Below are 20,541 nucleotides of genomic sequence, written 5' to 3' on the forward strand. Positions count from 1 at the left end.
AATGCCAACAATAACAAGCCATTTGTGTAATTAGATGGCAAAGCAGTCTTGCACAATCAGTTTTATTTAATTGAATTTACTCCACATGACACTCGAAATATTACAATATTAAGTTAAAGTTTTATGAATAAACTAATAACTAATTTACCTTCCAGTTTTACATAGTATAGTTTTGGTTCAACGTAGGTCCGGAAAGAACAGCGGGCACCCGTATACCACACCGGATGACATTATTTGCGTACCACAGGAAACACGTGATCTGAGCAACAGTGGAAGTTTGATACGATTTTGTTTTGTTATTCTGAGAAGAGTTTCTTTCTTTTTTGGGGCAATGAATGTTTAATTTATGTCGACCGAATCTTTAACAATGAGCAAAGAAAAGCGACACAAGAGGAGGGAGTCTCCTGAGCGGGAAACTAAAGTCAGAATAAAGCAGGAAAGAGTGAGTCCTGTTAGGCCACAGAGAACACGCCGCTCCCGCTCCAGGTCCAGCGGCAGCGCCAGTCCACCGAGGAGAAGAACCAGCAGGTGATTGCATCAACATTAGAGAAGTGATGTGTTTATTCGAGTTACTCACTTGTGTTCTTTAGATCGCCTGTGAGGACGAAGGAGAGACGCCAAGCTTCTCCCGCCGCTCGCAGCAGGTCTCCCAGACACAGAAGAAGCCGCAGTCCACACCGCGGTGCCGAGCTCACGATCAAACGCGTCAGTCACTTTCACGTTTAAATTATGCATACTTTATAATATACATACGTTTTATGCACGTCATGAAGCTATGTGTTTTTCCCATAACTCCAGTGTTTAGGTGAAGATAAAGCTGACCATCTTGCAAAATGAATGGGCATTTAAAATATTCCTAACACTCTTGCTATTGTTGCTGATATTATTGTTATCTAGATACATAATCTGTAAATGTGAATTATTATGTCAATTAGCCAGACTGTTTGATATGCAAACTCGATACATCTAATGCTTAAACACCTCACACTCCCTAGTGTGGAAGTAGCATTCTATTATCAGTAACCCTACATATGATGTAAATTGCTGTTTTCATTAGGAACGAGATGTACACCGGAGTGGTGATGAGAGGAGGAGAAGAAATGACCCTGTGGAGGAAAGAAGGAGCAAATGGGAAACAGACAGGTCTCGTGAAAGAGGAAGGGACGGAGACAGGTCACGAGACAGAGAGAGGTCAAGTGACCGAAACCGTGGCAGAGAGAGGAGGGGGGACAGAGATGCATTTGCCTCTCAGCAAGCCGAGCGGCAACAGCATGACGAGCGGCGGAGGGAACATCGTCAAAGACGTGAGGAAAACCAAGAACATGAGTTTGGACAAACTGAGGAAAGCAATGAGAGCTCAGCGCCTCCTGCTGACAAAGAGAAGCCAAACTTTGAGCTGTCTGGAGCTCTCACAGAAGACACAAACACATTCAGAGGAGTGGTCATCAAATATAATGAACCACCAGAAGCTCGTATTCCCAAGAGGAGATGGAGGCTGTACCCATTTAAGAATGATGAGCCCCTCCCGGTCATGTACATTCACAGACAGAGTGCCTATCTGATGGGACGAATGAGAAGAATAGCTGATATTCCTATTGACCACCCATCCTGCTCAAAGCAGCATGCAGTTTTTCAGTATAGGTGAGAACATTTTTTGGAGAGTTTATTTCCAAATACAAATTTGCAGATGTTAAATTTGGGAAGGCATCTCCTGTCGAATATTCTTGTAACATTCAATGAACACATTTTTACAAAGTGTATATTAAACCACACCTCAGTGTGTTAACGTTTAATCTTCTTCATTGTATTCCACAGACTGGTGGAGTACACTCGGGCAGATGGCACGCATGGGCGCAGGGTGAGACCTTACATCATTGACTTGGGCTCTGGCAACGGTACGTACCTGAACAATCAGCGCATCGAGCCCCAGCGCTACTACGAGCTCAAAGAGAAAGACGTACTCAAGTTTGGCTTCAGCAGCAGAGAGTACGTCCTGCTGCACGAGTTCTCCGACACCAGCGAAGTGGACGCTCAGCAGCGCGAGGAGGAGGATGAAGACGAGGGGGTTGATGAGGCAGCCCAAGAACCAAATGAGTGATACTCTGAACTTTCTCACTGAATGTGGGATTACATAATGGCTGGTTAGTATGTTCTATAATAGCCTAACCTGCCACAGTTGTCTCAAAGAAGACTTCTACTTCTCAGGTTGTGTAGTCTGAGTAGTCACAGTAGATTACATTTGGTGCCACATAAATCAAAGTGTATATTTTTGGACCTTGGCACTGCTGTACAACAGACTGGAAATAATTACTGTTCATTCTCATTTGTACATATGGACTGTAACCCTTACTGTCACACTTTACATAACAAATGTTGCTTTTTTTGCATTGTAATGTCAAAGTTGTTGGATCTGTCCCTTCACAGTGGAGTGAGTATTTAAGACTTCCTCTTTTATTTTGGTCCACTTGGGCATTGTAAATCAGATTTTTTGTACTATAAATAAACCAGTGGAACATTTTAATTTCTTGAGGTTTGTTATTGATGAATTCCTAGTTACAGTCATGGATACAGTTACAGTATACGTGACCTACTGTCTGTAAGTGTGGCTGATCTGCAGAAGTGTTCAGTCAGCACACAGTTACTCTCTAATTTCAGTCAATTAAAATAGACGAAAATAGTGATTATGTTGTCTGTGAGGAGAATTAAATCTAAATCAGGTGTCTTAAAAGGCGCATATGCTATTGTCTGATCTCTGTTATAATGTTTCCTCATCAAAAACATACCTGGAGTTCTGTTTTATTTCATTCCCACAACTCAACAATATGTATGTATAGGCTGAGTTCCTCTCTCTGTTTTAAACTCCCATTACATTTTCAACTTTGGGGATGTAGACAGATTAATACTAAACGTGTGAATAAAATGCAGCTCCAGGTATTATGTTTTTGAGGAAGTAACAATATTTCTAAAATGACTTAAAGCTCTCAAGCGTCAGTTTGCAGTAATATGTGACCTTTTTTTTCATTGGTTGAGATGGGATAATATACGCCTAGACCTAATGACCGGACTCAAATATTGTGTATACTTCTCAAATAGCGGGAAGCATGATCTACTGCAGAGGTCGCTCTGGTCCTCTCGTGTTTCAGTGAGTGTCAGGAGGCGGGGTGTGCACCGGGAGCAGCAGGGCGGGCGGGCCCGAGGACAGCGCTCTCTGACGGGATACGCTGCGACAGGAGGCGGTGACACACCTGGAACATTACAGCAACTCATAACTCAACTTTTCTTGGAGACATGCATTAAGTTTAAAAGCTTTCAGGATGTACACTACGGAGCGGAGGCGCATGAGCCTGCGGGACCACAACAAGAGGAAGGACCCGGTTTGGGTTTCCACTACCGCTGGAAGTTTGTGGCAGGACTCTTTGGCGCTGGAAATCGGCTCCAACGGTAAACAGCTCATCTCTCCGCGGAGTCGGACTAGACCCGTGTCCGTGGCCTATATCGTCAACGAAGACGCATCGGTGCCACAAACTGAGGAGAACCTGTCACAGAAATGCGTGAAAGAAGCGTGTGCAGACGCAAACGCGCTCTTCAATACCATCTCGTTCGAACGGATCTCTCTCGGGACAACTGACATTCTGGATAGTTTTTACAACTCAGGCAAGTACGGGCATGCGGACAGGACCGGGGGTAGTAGACTACGCCCGTCTCCCAGCCTCAACCGCGTTTTGCATGTCTTTTTCTCACACAGATGTAGCAGTGGTGGAGATGAGTGACACGTTCTGTCAGCCTTCTCTCTTCTACCACCTGGGAGTGAGAGAGAGCTTCAGCATGACCAACAACATCATCCTCTACTGTTACAAGCAGGCAGTGTTGGGAGTAACGCGTTATAAAAGTAACGAATTACAGTAATGCATTACTTTTTGCTGTAACGCAGTAATGTAAGGCATTACAGGGGAAAAAATAGTAATATTTTACTCGGTACAAATGTGAGTAACGCGCGTTACAGTGTTTTTTTTTAACCTGGATTGAAGTGGTGGGTTTTTCTTCATACAAATTCGCTAAAATCACCTCGATATCAGCAGCGGTGAAACGCCGGAGATGCGCCCTCATAGACCTTCAGGTAACCGCGGGCGAAAGGACTGACAAAGAACTCCACGCTGTTTAGACCTGGGTCAGTTTTGGTTTAGACCTGGTTTCAATTTTGGTTTAGACCTGGTTTAGACCTGGGTCAGTTTTGGTTTAGACCTGGTTTAGACCTGGGTCAGTTTTGGTTTAGACCTGGTTTAGACCTGGGTCAGTTCTGGTTTAGACCTGGTTTACACTCGTCCCTCCCTCTATCGCAGTTCACATTTCGCTGTGTCGCAGATTTTTTTTTTTTTTTTTTTTTTTTTGTGCAATTTTGCATGCCCTGCTTTTTTTTTTACATTATATGAATGCGTATTGCGTCCCTCCCGCTGCGTCCTGACTGGCCAAGGGACTCCTGTCTCCTGTACAGTACAGTACAGAATGTGTTCAGCTGCCAAATTTAAATACATGTTCAATCTGTATCAGTGTGATTCTGAAGTGCTGTACGGTTGCAAGTTTTCTCCCCGACGAAACCCACAACGTCGACGAAACGTTCTGCACTGACAAAGGCTCCTGCACTTGCACCCAAAAGACAGAGGAAGATGCAACCCATCACACAAAAAGTTGGACTTCTGGACACGATGAAGGAAGGTAGAAGTTACGCGCTGTAACAGAGTCTTGCACCGGCTCGGGTACCTGCAAATAGTTGGTGAAATCAGGACCGTGAGCCCGAGCAGCAGGGTCCATAAAGCGCGATCGGGTGACAGCCGCTCTTACCTCCGTGAGGTGCGGAGCAGAGCCGCTCCTTTCTCCTGCGGTCACCTTCGAGCCAGTCCCTACAGTGAGTCCTGTTTTAGTCCTAGTTCAGTTCTAGTTTAGTCCTAGTTCACTTCTGGTTTAGTCCTGGTTCAGCTCTGGTTTAGTCCTGGTTTAGACCTGGTTTAGTCCTGGTTCAGTCCATATACAGCGCAAAAGTTATTTTGGTGAGAGTAACTTAAAGTAATGCAATAGTAATGTAATGCCTTACATTTTAAATGCAGTAATATTGTAATGTAACGAATTACTTTGAAATGACAGTAATAGGTAATAAATAACGCATTACAGTTTCAAAGTAACTTGCCCAACAGTGCAAGCAGGACAGTGACCTGCACGCGGTTAAGGTACAGCCCAGGATAAAGGCTGTTGACTGTGTGCTCCTTCATTTCAAGTCTTGGGATGGGTTTCCGTTTTATCTTGAGCTTGGCATTTTTTCACTTGGACTTAATGAATTTAAAAGTCCTCTATTACATGAAATGATGATGATAGCTGTTGTGAGTGTTAAGCCATGCTGTAATGTTACTTCATCAAAAACTCTAAAATGTAGTTTTCAAGTTAACAGCTACCTTCTGTATTTAGTTCAGCAGAGACAGGCAATTCCATGGCTGAAATTATCCAAATGATTCTACTGAAGGTGGATGGAGTTTAAAAACACAATGGAGCACTTCCTTTATTACCACATGACATCACATGGTGGAACAGGATGTTTTCAGTTTGAGAGAATAACAGCCAAAACAGGCTGGCGTTGTGAGTTAAACATGTGAATGAAACAAAACACAATTTCACGAAAATTTCTGATAAAGAAACTAAAATTATAACGTAGGTGAAAAGATAAAGTACTCTAGGCACTTTAAGATTTATCCATCAATAATCTCAATGAGTAGTCTGGCCAGTGACTAGACTAATGGGGTTTACAAGCAACAAGCTAAATAAGGATATTGGTTAGCCTGCCTGTAGCCTACAGGATTAGTGCACAGCCTTGTCTACAGTTGCTTTACTGAAGTGGTCACAGTAATGGTAAGTAGCAGCTGCCCTTCACCCGCAACTCAATGGTCCTGGCACCCTTTTTTTTTTTTTTTTTTTTTTTTAAATCAAACTCTGCCTTGAGGTACATTAGGCTTGTTTATTTTAGATAAGACAAGTTCTCTGAAGATGTGAAAGATAAAATGGGACAAAATTAAAGGTCCTATATTCTGTTAAATTCACTTCTGTGAGCTTTAAGCCATGTTCAAATGTTGTTACCACCTCAAAAACATATCTGGAGTTGTGTTTTGTTACACATTTACACATGTTTAAGTAACCATTATTATTACTCTGTCTATATCTCCAAAACTCAAAATGTTCTGTTCCACCTTGTGATATCACGAAGCTGTAATTTTCAAGTTAATAGCTACCATTTACCTTTTAGTTCAGTAGAGATTGACAATTACAGGTATGAAATCATCCAAATGATTCTAGTGAAGGTGTGTGGAGTTTGAAAACACAGTAGAGCACTTCCTGTATTACCACATAACATCCCAAGGTGATGTCACAAGTGTTTTCACCTTAAGGGATGAAGTCAGCCTAAATATGCAGGATTTGTGTGTGTTAAACATGTGTGAATAAAACAAAACACAACTCCAGGTATCTTTTTGATGAGGAAACGACATTATAACATGGATAAATAGTGTGATATGGGCCCTTCAAGTGTTCAATTTTCTTTCATACAACATGCCCCACTGCACTGAGGCATACAGCTGCTTTGCTGAATATTATTGAAAGCATTTTATAAAGGGCTGTTGTCAATGTGGTACTTTTCCATGTGTTTCCTGTTTTGTAGGAGCAGTGCAGCAGTTACACCTTCATCCCGTATGTAGTATCACCTCAGGGAAAAGTGTTTGTCTGTGATGCCACCATCATGACGGGAATCCAAGAGCTCATGCAGCCCACTTTCCAACTGGAGCCTCTCCTCACTCCTCTGGTAGAGAGACTGGTCCACCTGCTCAACACTGTGCAAGTCCAGTCCAGGTAGAAATTGATACTTTGCCAGGGTGACCAGATGTCCCTATTTACCCTGGATAGTCCCAGTTTTGAGCTCTGTGTCCCGTGTCCTAGCAGATTTATCCAAAACAAGTGATTTGTCTCAGTTTTATACAAAAAATGTCCCTGTTTTTGACCAATTTGATACCCGTCAACAGTAAAAAGGGGAATATATTGTCATTTGTTTAGCTAAAATACAGAAAACTGCTTGAAAATGACCATAAAGCGAAAAATGCACCAACAAAAGTCCCTCAGATTTTATACTGACCCACGAGTGAGTCAAAAATGGACAATGTTACTCGCTCTTTTCACAATTTTATTTATACTAACATCCCAACCTAGATGTGTCCTAGTTTTTAATTTTGAAGATCTAGTTATCCTATACTTTGCATTGACAAAATACTGGAGGTGTTCTCGTGGAAGTATAATAAGATCTATAATAAGATCTGGATTGTTTTCAATGGCCTGTGCTTATTGGCGTTCTTATTATAGATCCATGGATGTTCCACATATAGTTACCCTGGAGACACAATGCACACATTAGAAAAAACACTGCCAAAAAAGTCTGAAGATGGGCTAAAGCTTAAAAAAAAAAAAAAAAAAGAATTTTAACAATGCATTTTCAGGAGCTTGTTATTATTACTAGCGTTCATGGCCCTGTTTAGGTGTTTGATTTTCAACAAAAAAAAGGTGAGAGTGACTAATTGAAAATTTGTTGCTGGCTTGTGACTGTGATTTTTTTTTGTGTGTGTGTGAGAGACTTGTTTAACAGCACAAATCATCTTCCCTGTTGTAGTTCCAACTAAGCCACTTCTTTCTGGTCAGATTGTGTTAAAATAAAGATGAGATTAAAGTTTAATTTCAGTCACAGAGCTTCAGATTGAGTTGACCTTCTGCTGCATCTGCTGCAAAGGATATTCCGAGTCATTACTAGCAGCAGCCATAGATTATTTCCTTCAGGACAGATGTGTGTGACATAATGTCATTCACAGTAATTACTATATTTGTTATGAAAGTAGAATGAATAACTGCTATGGTTAATTCTCGATTCATTCTGCTATTTATTTTTACACCTCAGGCCTTTTTAATGATTCAGTATGTTAAAAAATGGGTTTACTGGTGATTATCCTGCTTTGTGACTAGGGATGGGCATTCGATGAAATTTAATTAATCGGAAAGGGAAAAAAAAAAAAAAATGCTCTTGTGCGCTGATGCAGTTCAGCTTTTGTCGGACTTTTCTGTGACAGAGGGATGTTGATGCATGAATATATACATGCACCATGACAAACCTGGGATACTGATGTGCAACACACTCATTGAGTGGTACAGTGATCTCCAAGGACGTGCCAGAGCCCAAACGTAGGACTGAGAGGCTACAACTCTAGTGTTTGCGCTGTCAGTCGCAGCTTTATATCTACTCCCAGAAACCTACATTCGGTTTGTCGATTAGAAATGAAGCGTAATCAACGAAATTCTTAATGATCAATTATTGATTAGTCGACTAATCATGCCCATTCCTATTTGTGACAGTGGTATTTTCAATATTAGTGTTTATTGGAATATTTCATGCTTTAAATTTGTTATCTTGACAGGCCTATGTCTGTTATAAAAGGCCTTTCAGCATGTATTTTATACTGTGTATAGCCCAAATAATGATTATCAAAATTTTAACAGCAGCATAGTCACTATTATGCTGATCAATCATTACGGTATCATAACACATAATTTCTTCCTTCCATACATTTTCTTCCGCTTATCCGGGGCCGGGTCGCGGGGGCAGCAGTCTGAGCAGGGACTCGCAGATTTCCTCACCCCAGACACGTCCTCCAACTCCTCCGGGGGAGAACATCATTTCTTCTATGGTTTAAAATGTCTCTTTTGTGGTTTTGCAGTGAGTACTTCCGGGAGTCCATCCGACATGACATCCGGATGGCCAGGGAGCGATTACGAGGACAGGCCCTGAGCGAGGAGCTGAAGAGGATCGAGGCTCGTCTGGACAGTGTGGACCTGCTTACACCTGATATCGTCATGAACCTGCTGCTGTCCTACAGAGACATCCAGGTGAGGGGAGACTTATTTACAGCAAGTCGCCACGACTTGCTGTAAACAGTATTTTTGTTGTTATAAATCCATACATGATTTTTTAAACTGGTGAATTACTTGGTTTTAATGGAATGTATGTATCTTCTCTGTGTTTAACTAAATAACATGACTGAAATTGTAATTTATCCCTTTGTACCTAATTGACCAATCCATCCATTTTCTTCCACTTATCCGGGGCTGGGTTGCGAGGGCAGCAGTCTAAGCAGGGACTCCCAGACTTCCTTCACCCCAGACACGTCCTCCAGTTCCTCCGGGGGGGCCCCAAAGGCATTCCCAGGCCAGCCGAGAGACATAGTCCCTCCAGCGTGTCCTGGGTCTTCCCTGGGGTCTCCTCCTAGTGGGACGTGCCCAGGAGGCAGTTAACCCTATACAGTAATAATCAGTGACCTTAAACATATAAAAACATACAGAGATAAGTAATAAAAGAACATACTACAATCTTTGATTTCTTTAAGGGCCTGTACCTACCGGTAATTTCCAAATCAGGAGTCAGGAATTTGATTTAGTTTGAACTTCTAGCCCCGCCCACTTACTTCTTTCTGCCACTGCGATATTTCATCATTACACAAAAACAACTGTCTGGGATAGTGTCATGCAGTTGTTTCCTTATATTTCCTAAATCTCTGCCATCTGTTTGCTTTTTTGTAACTCTTGAAAATTCACCATGAATCAGAGAATTGGATGAAAACAGTGATACTGTCAGTCACTTCTGTTTTAGTTATTATTAGTTATTATTAGTCATTATAGATAGATGTAATCTGTACTGTGGAGAATTCTAGACAAAGCAATAGTATTTCTAGAGAAGTGCAACTTGAAAAGTTGCACAATGCACCTTTTAAGTAGTGTTGCACAGCTTTTATTTTGTATTTGAAGTGGTTGTAGGTAAAAAGTGTACTATAAAACTTTGAAAAAAGCTCACTTCCAAGAAAGGTATAGCCAACTGTGAAAGAATTTCTGTGTTATTTTAAATATTATGAATCATTTAAAATCATAATCATTTGTGTGTGTGATTAAAGTTATCAACAATTGCGTTTTAGGGTTTTTCCATATGTATATCATATGTCCTAGTACAAGAACTCCTGACTCATGGGTGACTCAGTAGATTAGCTTAATGAGAAGACAGCTAAGGGTTTTTTTCCCTCATGTGGTTAGCATAAGTTTTTGGGAGAAAACTGACCAAATTGTTTATCACCTGGAGCGTGTAAGCAAGTGTGAAATGGGGGGCTGGTTTAGCCTAAAGATTGTTAGTATGTGATCATTGTAACCATTGCGTGATATAACATAATGTACTGTATTGTTATCTGTGAAATGACTGCAATAAATGGTCACACTTTTCCACCTTGAAGGCACTCAAAGCGCTTTACAACAAGGAACCACTCACCCATTCACACACACATTCATACACCAGTGTACGCAGACACTGTGGGCAAGGTGGGTTAAGTGTCTTGCCCAAGGACACAACGGCAGCATTCATCTGTGGGAGCTGGAATCACACCAGCCAACCTGTGGGTCAGTGGGCGAATGCTCTACCAACTGAGCTACTGCCGCCCTAAAACCTGCTGTTGGGGAGTAGCTGTCAGAAGAGGGTCAGACAGTGTTCGGACAGCTCTCTCCTTGCGCAAGTAAAAACTAAGCCGTCTCGTTTTGGTGTGTCTTATTTAATGTAATTTGATGTCTTAGGGTAAATTTCCTCTGTATGTGTAATTGGTGAGAGTAGTGCATGGAAATAGAGATGCAGATAAAGTCATTGTTACGGCCATTTTTGACCCACATTGGTTCAAGTTGTTTGGGGTGGAGCCTTAGGGGTGGAGCCTAGTGGCTCATAGCCAGGTGGCCTTTGTGGCCTGATTATTCTTTGTGTGGAAGCTGTAGGGGGTTGAGGCCATACAGTTTTTTGACCGTGTGATCAGGATATTTTGTGTATTCTTCAGTTATGGAAGCTGCATCTACAATTAAACCTCATAATCAATATTCTGTAAGTTTGGACATTGAATCTTTCAGTTTTCATCTTAGACACATGAGTCAAGCTAAAGCCACACAGCCCTCACAGCTATAGTGGCAGACTGGAGTTAAACTGCCACTACATTAAGTCAAAAAACTTGGCTGCTTTTTGGACTCTGAAGAAATTGTGGACTAACCAAACAAGATGGACACTGGATGGATTATTGTTGTTGTCTTTGTTTGGAATATATACTGCACATTCCAGTTGAAACCAAAGATCAACTTTTGGACCAAGATGCACATGCATTTTGATGTGTGGAAAAGCCAGTGTCTTGCACTGTGCTTAATTGGATGTGATTTGTTGGGTTCTTTGTTCAAATGCCCCACACCACCAACTGAAGAGGAACCATGTGGAGCTACTACAGTTACAGAAGATGGACAAAAGATGGTGCCAAAGACAACAGGACAGACAAAAGAGGTAAAATATATCCATAACCTGGAAGAAGAACATCAAATGAAAGACTTTGATGAAGACTATGATATTGCTGATTTGGATAAAGAAATTGATGAAGATATGTTGAACTTTACTGTGGAAGATGCAAATAGTGTGGACAAATTCCCAATGTTCACCAAGCCTGTCGGCATTGTACAAGTGGAGCCGAACTTCCATAGGGAAATTTTGGAGTTATTAAAGCGACAGATGGACATCACAGAGATGCTTGTGAAACAACTGAATATGGGTGCAACTTCCCAAACTTGATATTCCTGTTTTTACTGGAGACCCTCTTGAGTTCAAGTCTTTTGTGAAAGCATTTAATCATGTAATTGGCTCAAGAACAGACAATAATTCAGATATGCTATGCTATACTATTTGGAGAAATATACAAGAGGTGAACCTCAGATGTTGATTAAAAGCTGCCAGCATATGCCATCATCTCAAGGATATGCTGAAGCTATGCGCTTACTGGAGGACTTCTATGGACATCCAGTCAGAATAGCCACTGCTCTGATGGACAAGTTGTTTGAATGGCCTCAGATACAATCAGAGGATCCTAAAGCTTTCAATAGCTTTTCCATTTTTCTGATGAGCTACTATAATATCATGAAGGAAGTGGATTACTTGGATGAAAATGGACAGTACAACCAACCTGAAAATTGTCATCTCAAAGTTCCCATTTAAGACCAGAGAGAAGTGGAGAGAATATGCATTTGACGTTTTAAATAATACAGGTGCAATGGCAAAATTTGTCGATCTGATTTCTTTTGTCACCCGTGAAGCAAGAATTCTCAATGACCCAGTGTTTGGAAATCTTCAGTTCGCAGCTTCAAGAAATGTTGAAAAGGGGTCAGTTAAATTTGAGAGAAACAAGAACATCCTGAAGGGTAGACGAAGGAGTGCCTTTATCAAGCCATGCTTCTATTGTGAAAAGGCTCATACCTTTTCAGAGTGCTTCCAGTTTGCTTCTAGACGCCACCCAGAAAAACTTAGAATACTAAGAAAAGCAGGCCTGTGTTTTAGTTGCTTGAATAAAGGACATCTTGCCCAAAACTGCAGAAACAAGCTTTCCTGTTCTACATGCGCCAGAGAACATCCAAAAGTTCTCCACATCTATAAATCACAAAATCACCCCAAACGGGAAAGTTCTGGAAGAAACCAAGAACCTGATTTGATTCCTAGTGCAGCAGTATACTCAAGTTATGTTATGACTACCCCAAATGGGGCCGGGAATACCAGCGATTCATTTGATAGAATGAGAACTATGGACAAACAACGAGACCTATCAGACCTGTCTCTTCAGGAATTGTGGAAAGGCAACTTATGAAGTTACCTTGGACTAACTGGATTTACAATAGGAAATGGAAATGCCGGCATACGAGAGAAAGTGGAAGAAAATTAAACAGTGACAGCTAAAGAGACAATGATTTAACATCTTTTGAAACAATAATTTTTGATTGAAATAATGACTTGTAATTGTGGGGATATTATTGATAGAGTTAACATTAAACTAGATGTAATAGCTAAAAGCAAATTGAGTAACATTTAGTAGAAAGTAGAAAAGAAGGTTATTGGTAAATTGATAACTTATAGATGCAAAGGAAAATTGTAAATTTTCTGTTTTGGTAATTATAAGTGCTCCTGCATTATAATTAGGGGCCGGGAGTGTTACGGCCATTTTTGACCCACATTGGTTCAAGTTGTTTGGGGTGGAGCCTTAGGGGTGGAGCCTAGTGGCTCATAGCCAGGTGGCCTTTGTGGCCTGATTATTCTTTGTGTGGAAGCTGTAGGGGGTTGAGGCCATACAGTTTTTTGACCGTGTGATCAGGATATTTTGTGTATTCTTCAGTTATGGAAGCTGCATCTACAATTAAACCTCATAATCAATATTCTGTAAGTTTGGACATTGAATCTTTCAGTTTTCATCTTAGACACATGAGTCAAGCTAAAGCCACACAGCCCTCACAGCTATAGTGGCAGACTGGAGTTAAACTGCCACTACAGTCATTATTTTGAATTAAATTACACACTGGACTGGACTGGACACAGGAAGCAGTGCTGACATGCAACAAGATACATTTGAAAAGAGCAGCAAAGGAAGTAAACATCACAAAAAAAATCATTGTATTTTGAATAACATACACAACACTCACATATACATACATTATGTTATTCAGAGATATTAGCTAAAAAAACAAACAAAAGAAAGATTCATATCATACCACCCCTAATAAATGATAAAGTGATTGATTTCTGTATGAATTCATTATCAAATAGACAAGACTATTTAAAGGTCCTATATTACACAAAATTGACTCTTGTGAGTTTTAAGTTATGTTATAATGTTGTCATCACCTCAAAAACATACATGGACTTTCAGTCACACATGTTTGAGTAATCATGGTGTATTACTGTCTACATCTACAAATGTCATCATCCAAATGATTCTAGTGAAGGTGTATGGGATAAAAAATAGTGGAGTGCTTCTTGTATAACCACGTGACATCACAAGGCAGTAGAGTGTTTTCTGTTTGAGAGAAGAACAGGATATGCTGGATATGCACAGGATTTGTGTGTTACACATGTGTGAATGAAACAAAGCACAACTCCAGCTATGTTTGTGATGAGGAAATAACATATTTATATATAACCTAGATCAGAAACTAGTGTGATATGGCCCTTTAAATACATGTTATGTATTTGTGTGAATGCCCTACAGAGTATCCTTGCTTGGGCTTGTTTAGTATGTGTTCATATTTTATCTGGGGTTGAATTTCAGATGAATGACCCAACACCCTACACTTCTCCTTTTGTTTTCAGGACTACAGTTCCATGATCAATCTGGTGGAGACCTTGAACAACCTGCCCATGTGCCTCGTAGCAAGACACCAGAACCCATTAAACAGCTCTACCTTGCATTTATTCAATTACAGGTGGTTTTATAGCTCAAAAATACCTAGAAAAACAAGAATTCTGACTGTGAACAGGGTTGCTTCTCCACAGATCTAACCTGTTAGTTGTCCTGAATTGGTCTCCATAAAAATAAAAAGATTTAATGCCATACTGTGACATTCCAACATTCCAGTCAAAGCAATAACATCTCTACTGAGGAAAGCATTTGACAGACCCTCCACCAGAAAAGTTACACAATGCACCTTTAAGTCCAAATCAAATCCAGTGTTTGCTTGTTTCCATTGTTGACCAGGATGCCTGATGAGTCTCCTGGAGACCTGACCAGTCCCTGCCCCACAGGGGAGAGCGTGGGTCTGTTCATGCTGAGGAAGGACAGTGAGAGGAGGGCCACCCTGTACAGGGTCCTGACCGACTACATCAGCCTGGTGGTCAGCAACGTCCAGGAGTCCAGCCCAGAGGTCAGACACACCACACTGTGATATAATTTTATTTTCCCTTATGTCATTGTTTAACTGATAACTGAAATGTTTTTGTATGCTGTTATGGCTGTTAATTTACAAAAAGTGCAGTATATATGTATAATATAAGAATAATATTGGTTTAATTGTGCTTTAAAATTGCAGCTTCCTGTTATATGATGCCTTTGGATGTTTGACCAGTGCTGTGACCATGATCTTTTCTTATATAGCATTGTTTAACTGCTAACTGAAATGTTTTATATGCTGAATATGCACCAAACAGCTGTTCTGTTTTTATGGCAGCTATCTTGCAGATAGTACAGTATATAAAGGAATAATATTGTTTTATTATGGTATGAATTTGCAGCTTATTGCTATATGGACCCAACATTGCTTTGAATAATTGCTATGCTAATGTTCCTAATCCTAACTTTTCATCATTCAGAAACCCACAGATATCTAAGCAGTGCAAGTTATTGATAGTGTTCAGAAATAGTACTTTTTAAATCTAGTGTGTTTATATGTATATCTTAACATCTTCCTTAAGGTCTATGTTGTTATTATTTTTAAGTTTTAAAATGATACTAGATAAATGGTAACATTTTTCCACCGAGTAAAAATAACTCAAGACTCTCTTCCTTATTTCTGTCTAGCTTTTTCATGTGACTTGGCAAAACATTATCAGAGTATATGACATGGCTGACTGCTTTCCCTGTAGTGTTTACAGTACACATGATCAATGCTCAGAACTTATAATAATAAATCTCTTCATCTCTCTAAGGATGGGGATGGGTCCTGCCTCTCTGACGAAGACATTACAGAACTCATTATCTGCTTGCGAAACAACATCCGCTCCCCAGACAAGAAACAGCTGACCATGAGTCTCCTGAACCTGCGGAAAAGGCTGCTCTCTGAAAAAGTACCCCTGAACAGCCTGCAGGTGGTGCTCTTCAGCTTCCAGGATGCAGTAAGTTGCCAGAGCTCACATTTTCCTTGGCCGTGTATCATTTCTCTTTCCTCACTTCATTCTCCTTGATTCCTCTCCTTGATTCTGCAGGAAATGGGTGAGGAAGTCCCACTCACAGATGAGACACAGTGAGGAGAGAGGATATAAACTCCTCACTGAGACCAATAAAATTTGACTAAGATTTTACTTTATCTGATGTCTGCCTTGTAAAGCCTCCCTCATGTTTACGCCTTCCTTCTGTGGTTTTCTTTGGGACACCATTTACTATGACACATTTGATTGACAGCTGAAAATGGAGAATCGAGGAGAGGAATCAAGGAGAAGGAAGCAAGGAAAGAGAATTGAGACACAGCCCTTGTGGTCAAAGCTGTTGGCTGTATTTGAGAGGAACATTGTTTTTTCCACATTTTTCTCTATGTGTAGGTGAAGAAAGTCTTGAGACAGCAGCAGGTGAAGCCCCATTGGATGTTTGCTTTGGATAATCTGCTGAGGCAAGCTGTACAGGATGCCATAACAGTTCTTCTTCCAGGTACCAGTGAAATTTGAAGTTTTACAATGCCAATTAGTGACAAAACCAACAAAAAAACTAAATAAAGTACAGACAGACAGACAGATCCGTTTGTGTACACACACACACACACACACACAGACACACACACACACACACACACACACACACACACACACACACACACACACACATACACACATATAAGATAGGGCTGTCAGTAAATTGATACCAACGTTTTGCCAATAGGCAAAATATGACTTCTATAATGTATGTTTCTAGTGTTTGTGTTACACAACTCACTCCATTAGATACAGTATTTCAGAATTTATACAGAAAAACACAGTGATTTATATATATTAATATATATATATATATATATATATATATATTTTTTTTTTTTATGTTTAAGTAAAACAACATTACTGACAATGAAAGTTAAAATTTAATAAATGACTGCACATTTAATATAATGACATATGTTTAAGTATGGCCTAGTCAATGGGTAGTCAATATTATACCATTTAACATGGTAAACATTTAGTGTTTATTTTCATACATTTTATTACCATGTTCATAGATTGTTCACTTAGGCCAGTGACTCTCCGACTTTTCACACCAAAGTACCACCAAAGTAAAAATGTGGCTTTCCGAATACCACCAGAACTAAATTAAAATATATAACAGGACTATTCCACATCTAATCTAGGGCTAAACCAGGTCTAAAAATGGACTACGTCATCTCCACGGTATTTCTACACAATAAATTATCCAAAGGTGGAAAAAAAATTTACTAAAAATAACTTCAAATTTGGTAAATCAACAAACTGAAGCGCTATCCAAGTACCACCTGAAAGAATTGACATACCACCAGTGGAACGTGTACCACACTTTGGGAAACACTGACTTGATTGATGACACATGCAATAACTTTTTCTTCTGAAGTGAACTGGTGCAAATATTGGACAACATCATAACAGTAAATGTATATCTTTATTGCAGAGCTCAAGCTTCAGTTGCAGTCTTCCTTTGAGGTCGAAGACTGCAGTCCCGAGGAGCAGCCAGCAGATTTGGATACGCCTGTAAATGTCCCAGAACCACAGGGACGTTTACAGTTTGACAACCAGCCCACAGCAACATTTAATCAGATCCCAAGCCCTCCTTCAGACCCAAACTGTCCCCTCAGCGAATCCTTGAGAGAGCTGCGATTAGAGACAAGCAGGTACAGTACATTCACTTAAAGTTGCACTGTGTGAGTTTTCAGGTTCGGGGTCCGACACCATGGAGATGCTATTGCTTTGCCCGTTATGTTTCAAAATATGGTATTAAACTTATATAAGATGCATTTATTCAGTTATGGGTATTTTTATTGCTCAAAGTGCATAAAAACATGCATTCTTACTGTGCGTGGGGTCACCATGGAAATTGAAAAGTTTAATGCCATAATTTGGAATATTGGAGCTAAAGCAATAACATCTCCATGGAGACAAGTAACTGGCGGTGCGGTTTTCTCTACCAGAAAAGTTAAACTGTGCAATTTAATTATAAAGTGACAGTGTTCCAGTGTAAATTATCAGACCCTTGGAGACAAACTAGTGATTAACATGAAGTAATATTGATGGTGCTTAGTGCTGAGTGAGCTCTGTTCCTGTGTGTGGCAGACTGCTGAGGCAGCTGAGTGAGAAGGAGAGGGAGTACCAGGACTTACTGAGAAAGTCCCTCCAGAGGAAACAGCAGCAGATAGATGCACTCAAGAACTCAAGAAACACCAGCACTGGTAACAATATGTACATTATAAACTGTCGTGGTAAACATAGTCATAGTACTGTTCAATCCAAGATCTGATTATATTGTGTGTGTACTAATTAAAGGTCCTATATTACATAACATTGATTCCTGTGACCTTTAAGCCATGTTATAATGTTGCCTTTTCAAAAACATACTGGGAGTTGTGTTTTGTTTCATTCACACATGTTTGAATAATCCTTTATTATTAGTCTGTCAACATCTCCAAAGCTCAAAATTCTCCACCAGTGTCCCAATGTCCACCTTGTGATGTCATATCGTTGTAGTTTTTCAAGAAACAATCTACCTTTTACCTTGAGTTCAGTAGAGATACGAAATTCAAATATGAAATGTCATGTTTTTATTCCTTCAGAAATACTGGGAAATGTTCCCTATGTTAAATTTCCTTTCAGTTAATCCATTGCACAGTTATCTCAACACTATAACAAAAGGCACACGTGATTCATAACTCAAGTTCGTAACATGGTCTCAATTGCTTCTTTAGTACTCATAGTAGCTTGTGGTTGTAACATTTCTCCAAACTTGTGCTAGTGAGTCCCAGCCACACCTTGCCTGCAGGCTCCAGTCAGCTCAAATGTGCTCAAACTTGACTTGTATATTGGGATAATGGTTTTCACAACTCTGTCAGTTCTTTTAATACCTTTTATGTTTTTTGTTTTTTATAGATGAAATTTCCTGTCCTCAAAACAGCTCTACTCCTGAGGCTAGGGCTATGGCACGCTGGCTCAAGTCTGTCCCTGTAGATAAAGACACCATTGACAAGGTAGGTCTTACAAATGAATGCATCAATGGCTAAGCCAATGTCTTGCTAAATCACAGTCGTGTTTATTCTAGCTCCTGTCCCATGAGTTCACCTTGGATATTCTGTTTGCTGTGGCCTGCAGGGATGATCTGATGTACTGTGGGATAAGGTGAGCTGCCTCCACACTTATTCCTCACACAGCCACTCATGTACTGTCAAGAAGAGAATATGATTTTATGCAAAGACAGTTTTAAAGTGCTATTTCACTGTAGTTATGTGGTATTTTTGGATGAAGTTATATTATAATTTCTTTATGATAACTATACTTTAAAGGTTTATGATGTCATGTGGTAATACAGGAAGTGGTCAACTGTGTTTTTAAACTCCATACACCTTCACTAGAATCATATGAATAATTTTGCATAATTTAAGATATTGTTTAAACCATTAAACAAAAGGTAAAAGCTAAACGTGTGAATGAAACAATGCACAACTATAGATATTCTTTTGAACAGCATTATAACAACATAGGTAATGTATAGTTCATAATTTTCCAAAGAAGAAAAGGGGTCTTGGGTTCTCCAGGGTTAATTGTTTAAAAATGTAACGGGATGTAAACTTGTCAGTAGATGGTTACGGTCGCGCTGGGAGTAAGTGTTTGCGTCACTATGGAAACGGCGTTTAATGTGTTACGTTTTTGTCCGAGTGGAAACAAGAACTTGAATTTACTCCACATGACACTCGAAATATTACAAAATTAAGTTAAAGTTTTATGAATAAACTAATAACTAATGTACCTTTCAGTTTTACATAGTATAGTTTTGGTTCAACGTAGGTCCGGAAAGAACAGCGGGCACCCGTATATATTTTATTTTTTTTATTTTTTTTATTTGACACAAATACAAAATACTGATTAATTGCTGTGTGGTATAATATAATATGTATGCATGTGTAATTATCTCATTACAGCACGAAATAACAAGAAGAGGAAAGCAGATGATGACGAGCCTGCTCAAGCCCCCAGACTGACATCAAAACAGGTAGGAAAATAGAAAATAGATATTATGTTGAACAAAAATGTGCGCAGATGACCGGAAGACTTATATATTACATATATTACATTTTTGTCTCATTTGTCCCTTTATATTTTTGTCTCAACAGAAATAGAGCAATAGAACGGGCGAAGAAGGATAAGAAAGTGGGTGTGCGCTATTATGAAACACACAATGTGAAAAACAAGAACAAAAACCGAAAGAAGCCAGCATCTGCTACAGAAGGCCATAAAGCCAAGAGATCAAAGCACTAGACTGGATAATATACGACACAACAAATAAATCTTTATTTAATTCTGCTCTGGAATTTTAACTGGTTGAGACAAGGGTCTACGTGATGCCTTAATTTCTCTGTTATCATTTACAGAGGCAAAGGCTGGGAGCTGTTACTGACTTGTCTTTTACCCTGGCAAACCTTCTGTTGGTTTGAAAGTGTATTCCAGTTTACAGTATTTAAATCTTACTGTAACACCACAATGTGCAGTTGTTGCTAAAACTGTATTTGATTTCATATTTGATAATGAATGGTAACAAAAAAATAAAAGATGATTATTTCGTAGGTGTAGGTTGCTTCTTAGATGTGATGATTGCTTCCAGCTCGGTCTAAAAAAATAAAATAGTAATTAGAGTTGATAGTGCACTGTGTAACTTTTTGGTT

General features: G+C 39.8%; 2 protein-coding genes across 2 annotated transcripts; both read left to right on the forward strand.

The window, feature by feature from the left end:
• Window positions 1-221: 221 nt before the first annotated feature.
• On the forward strand, window positions 222-2,521 carry snip1 (Smad nuclear interacting protein). The gene is made up of 4 exons (XM_055163719.1): window positions 222-528; window positions 591-705; window positions 1,058-1,641; window positions 1,816-2,521. The coding sequence occupies exons 1-4, from the start codon at window positions 347-349 to the stop codon at window positions 2,096-2,098; spliced, it is 1,164 nt and encodes a 387-aa protein (XP_055019694.1). The 5' UTR covers window positions 222-346; the 3' UTR covers window positions 2,099-2,521.
• A 2,676-nt stretch (window positions 2,522-5,197) lies between these two features.
• LOC129411785 (mitogen-activated protein kinase kinase kinase 5-like) lies at window positions 5,198-19,871 on the forward strand. Its single transcript, XM_055163788.1, has 12 exons — window positions 5,198-5,222; window positions 6,698-6,885; window positions 8,790-8,958; window positions 14,258-14,370; window positions 14,643-14,808; window positions 15,590-15,775; window positions 16,199-16,304; window positions 17,286-17,505; window positions 17,945-18,060; window positions 18,755-18,852; window positions 18,924-19,000; window positions 19,801-19,871. Exons 2-12 carry the CDS (start codon window positions 6,776-6,778, stop codon window positions 19,808-19,810), a joined length of 1,371 nt encoding a protein of 456 aa, XP_055019763.1. The 5' UTR covers window positions 5,198-5,222; window positions 6,698-6,775; the 3' UTR covers window positions 19,811-19,871.
• The last annotated feature ends 670 nt before the right edge of the window (window positions 19,872-20,541 follow it).

Source organism: Boleophthalmus pectinirostris, unplaced genomic scaffold (genome assembly GCF_026225935.1).
Source record: "Boleophthalmus pectinirostris isolate CB_2022bp ecotype Guang Dong unplaced genomic scaffold, ASM2622593v1 HiC_scaffold_6, whole genome shotgun sequence".
Lineage (NCBI taxonomy): Eukaryota > Metazoa > Chordata > Actinopteri > Gobiiformes > Gobiidae > Boleophthalmus > Boleophthalmus pectinirostris.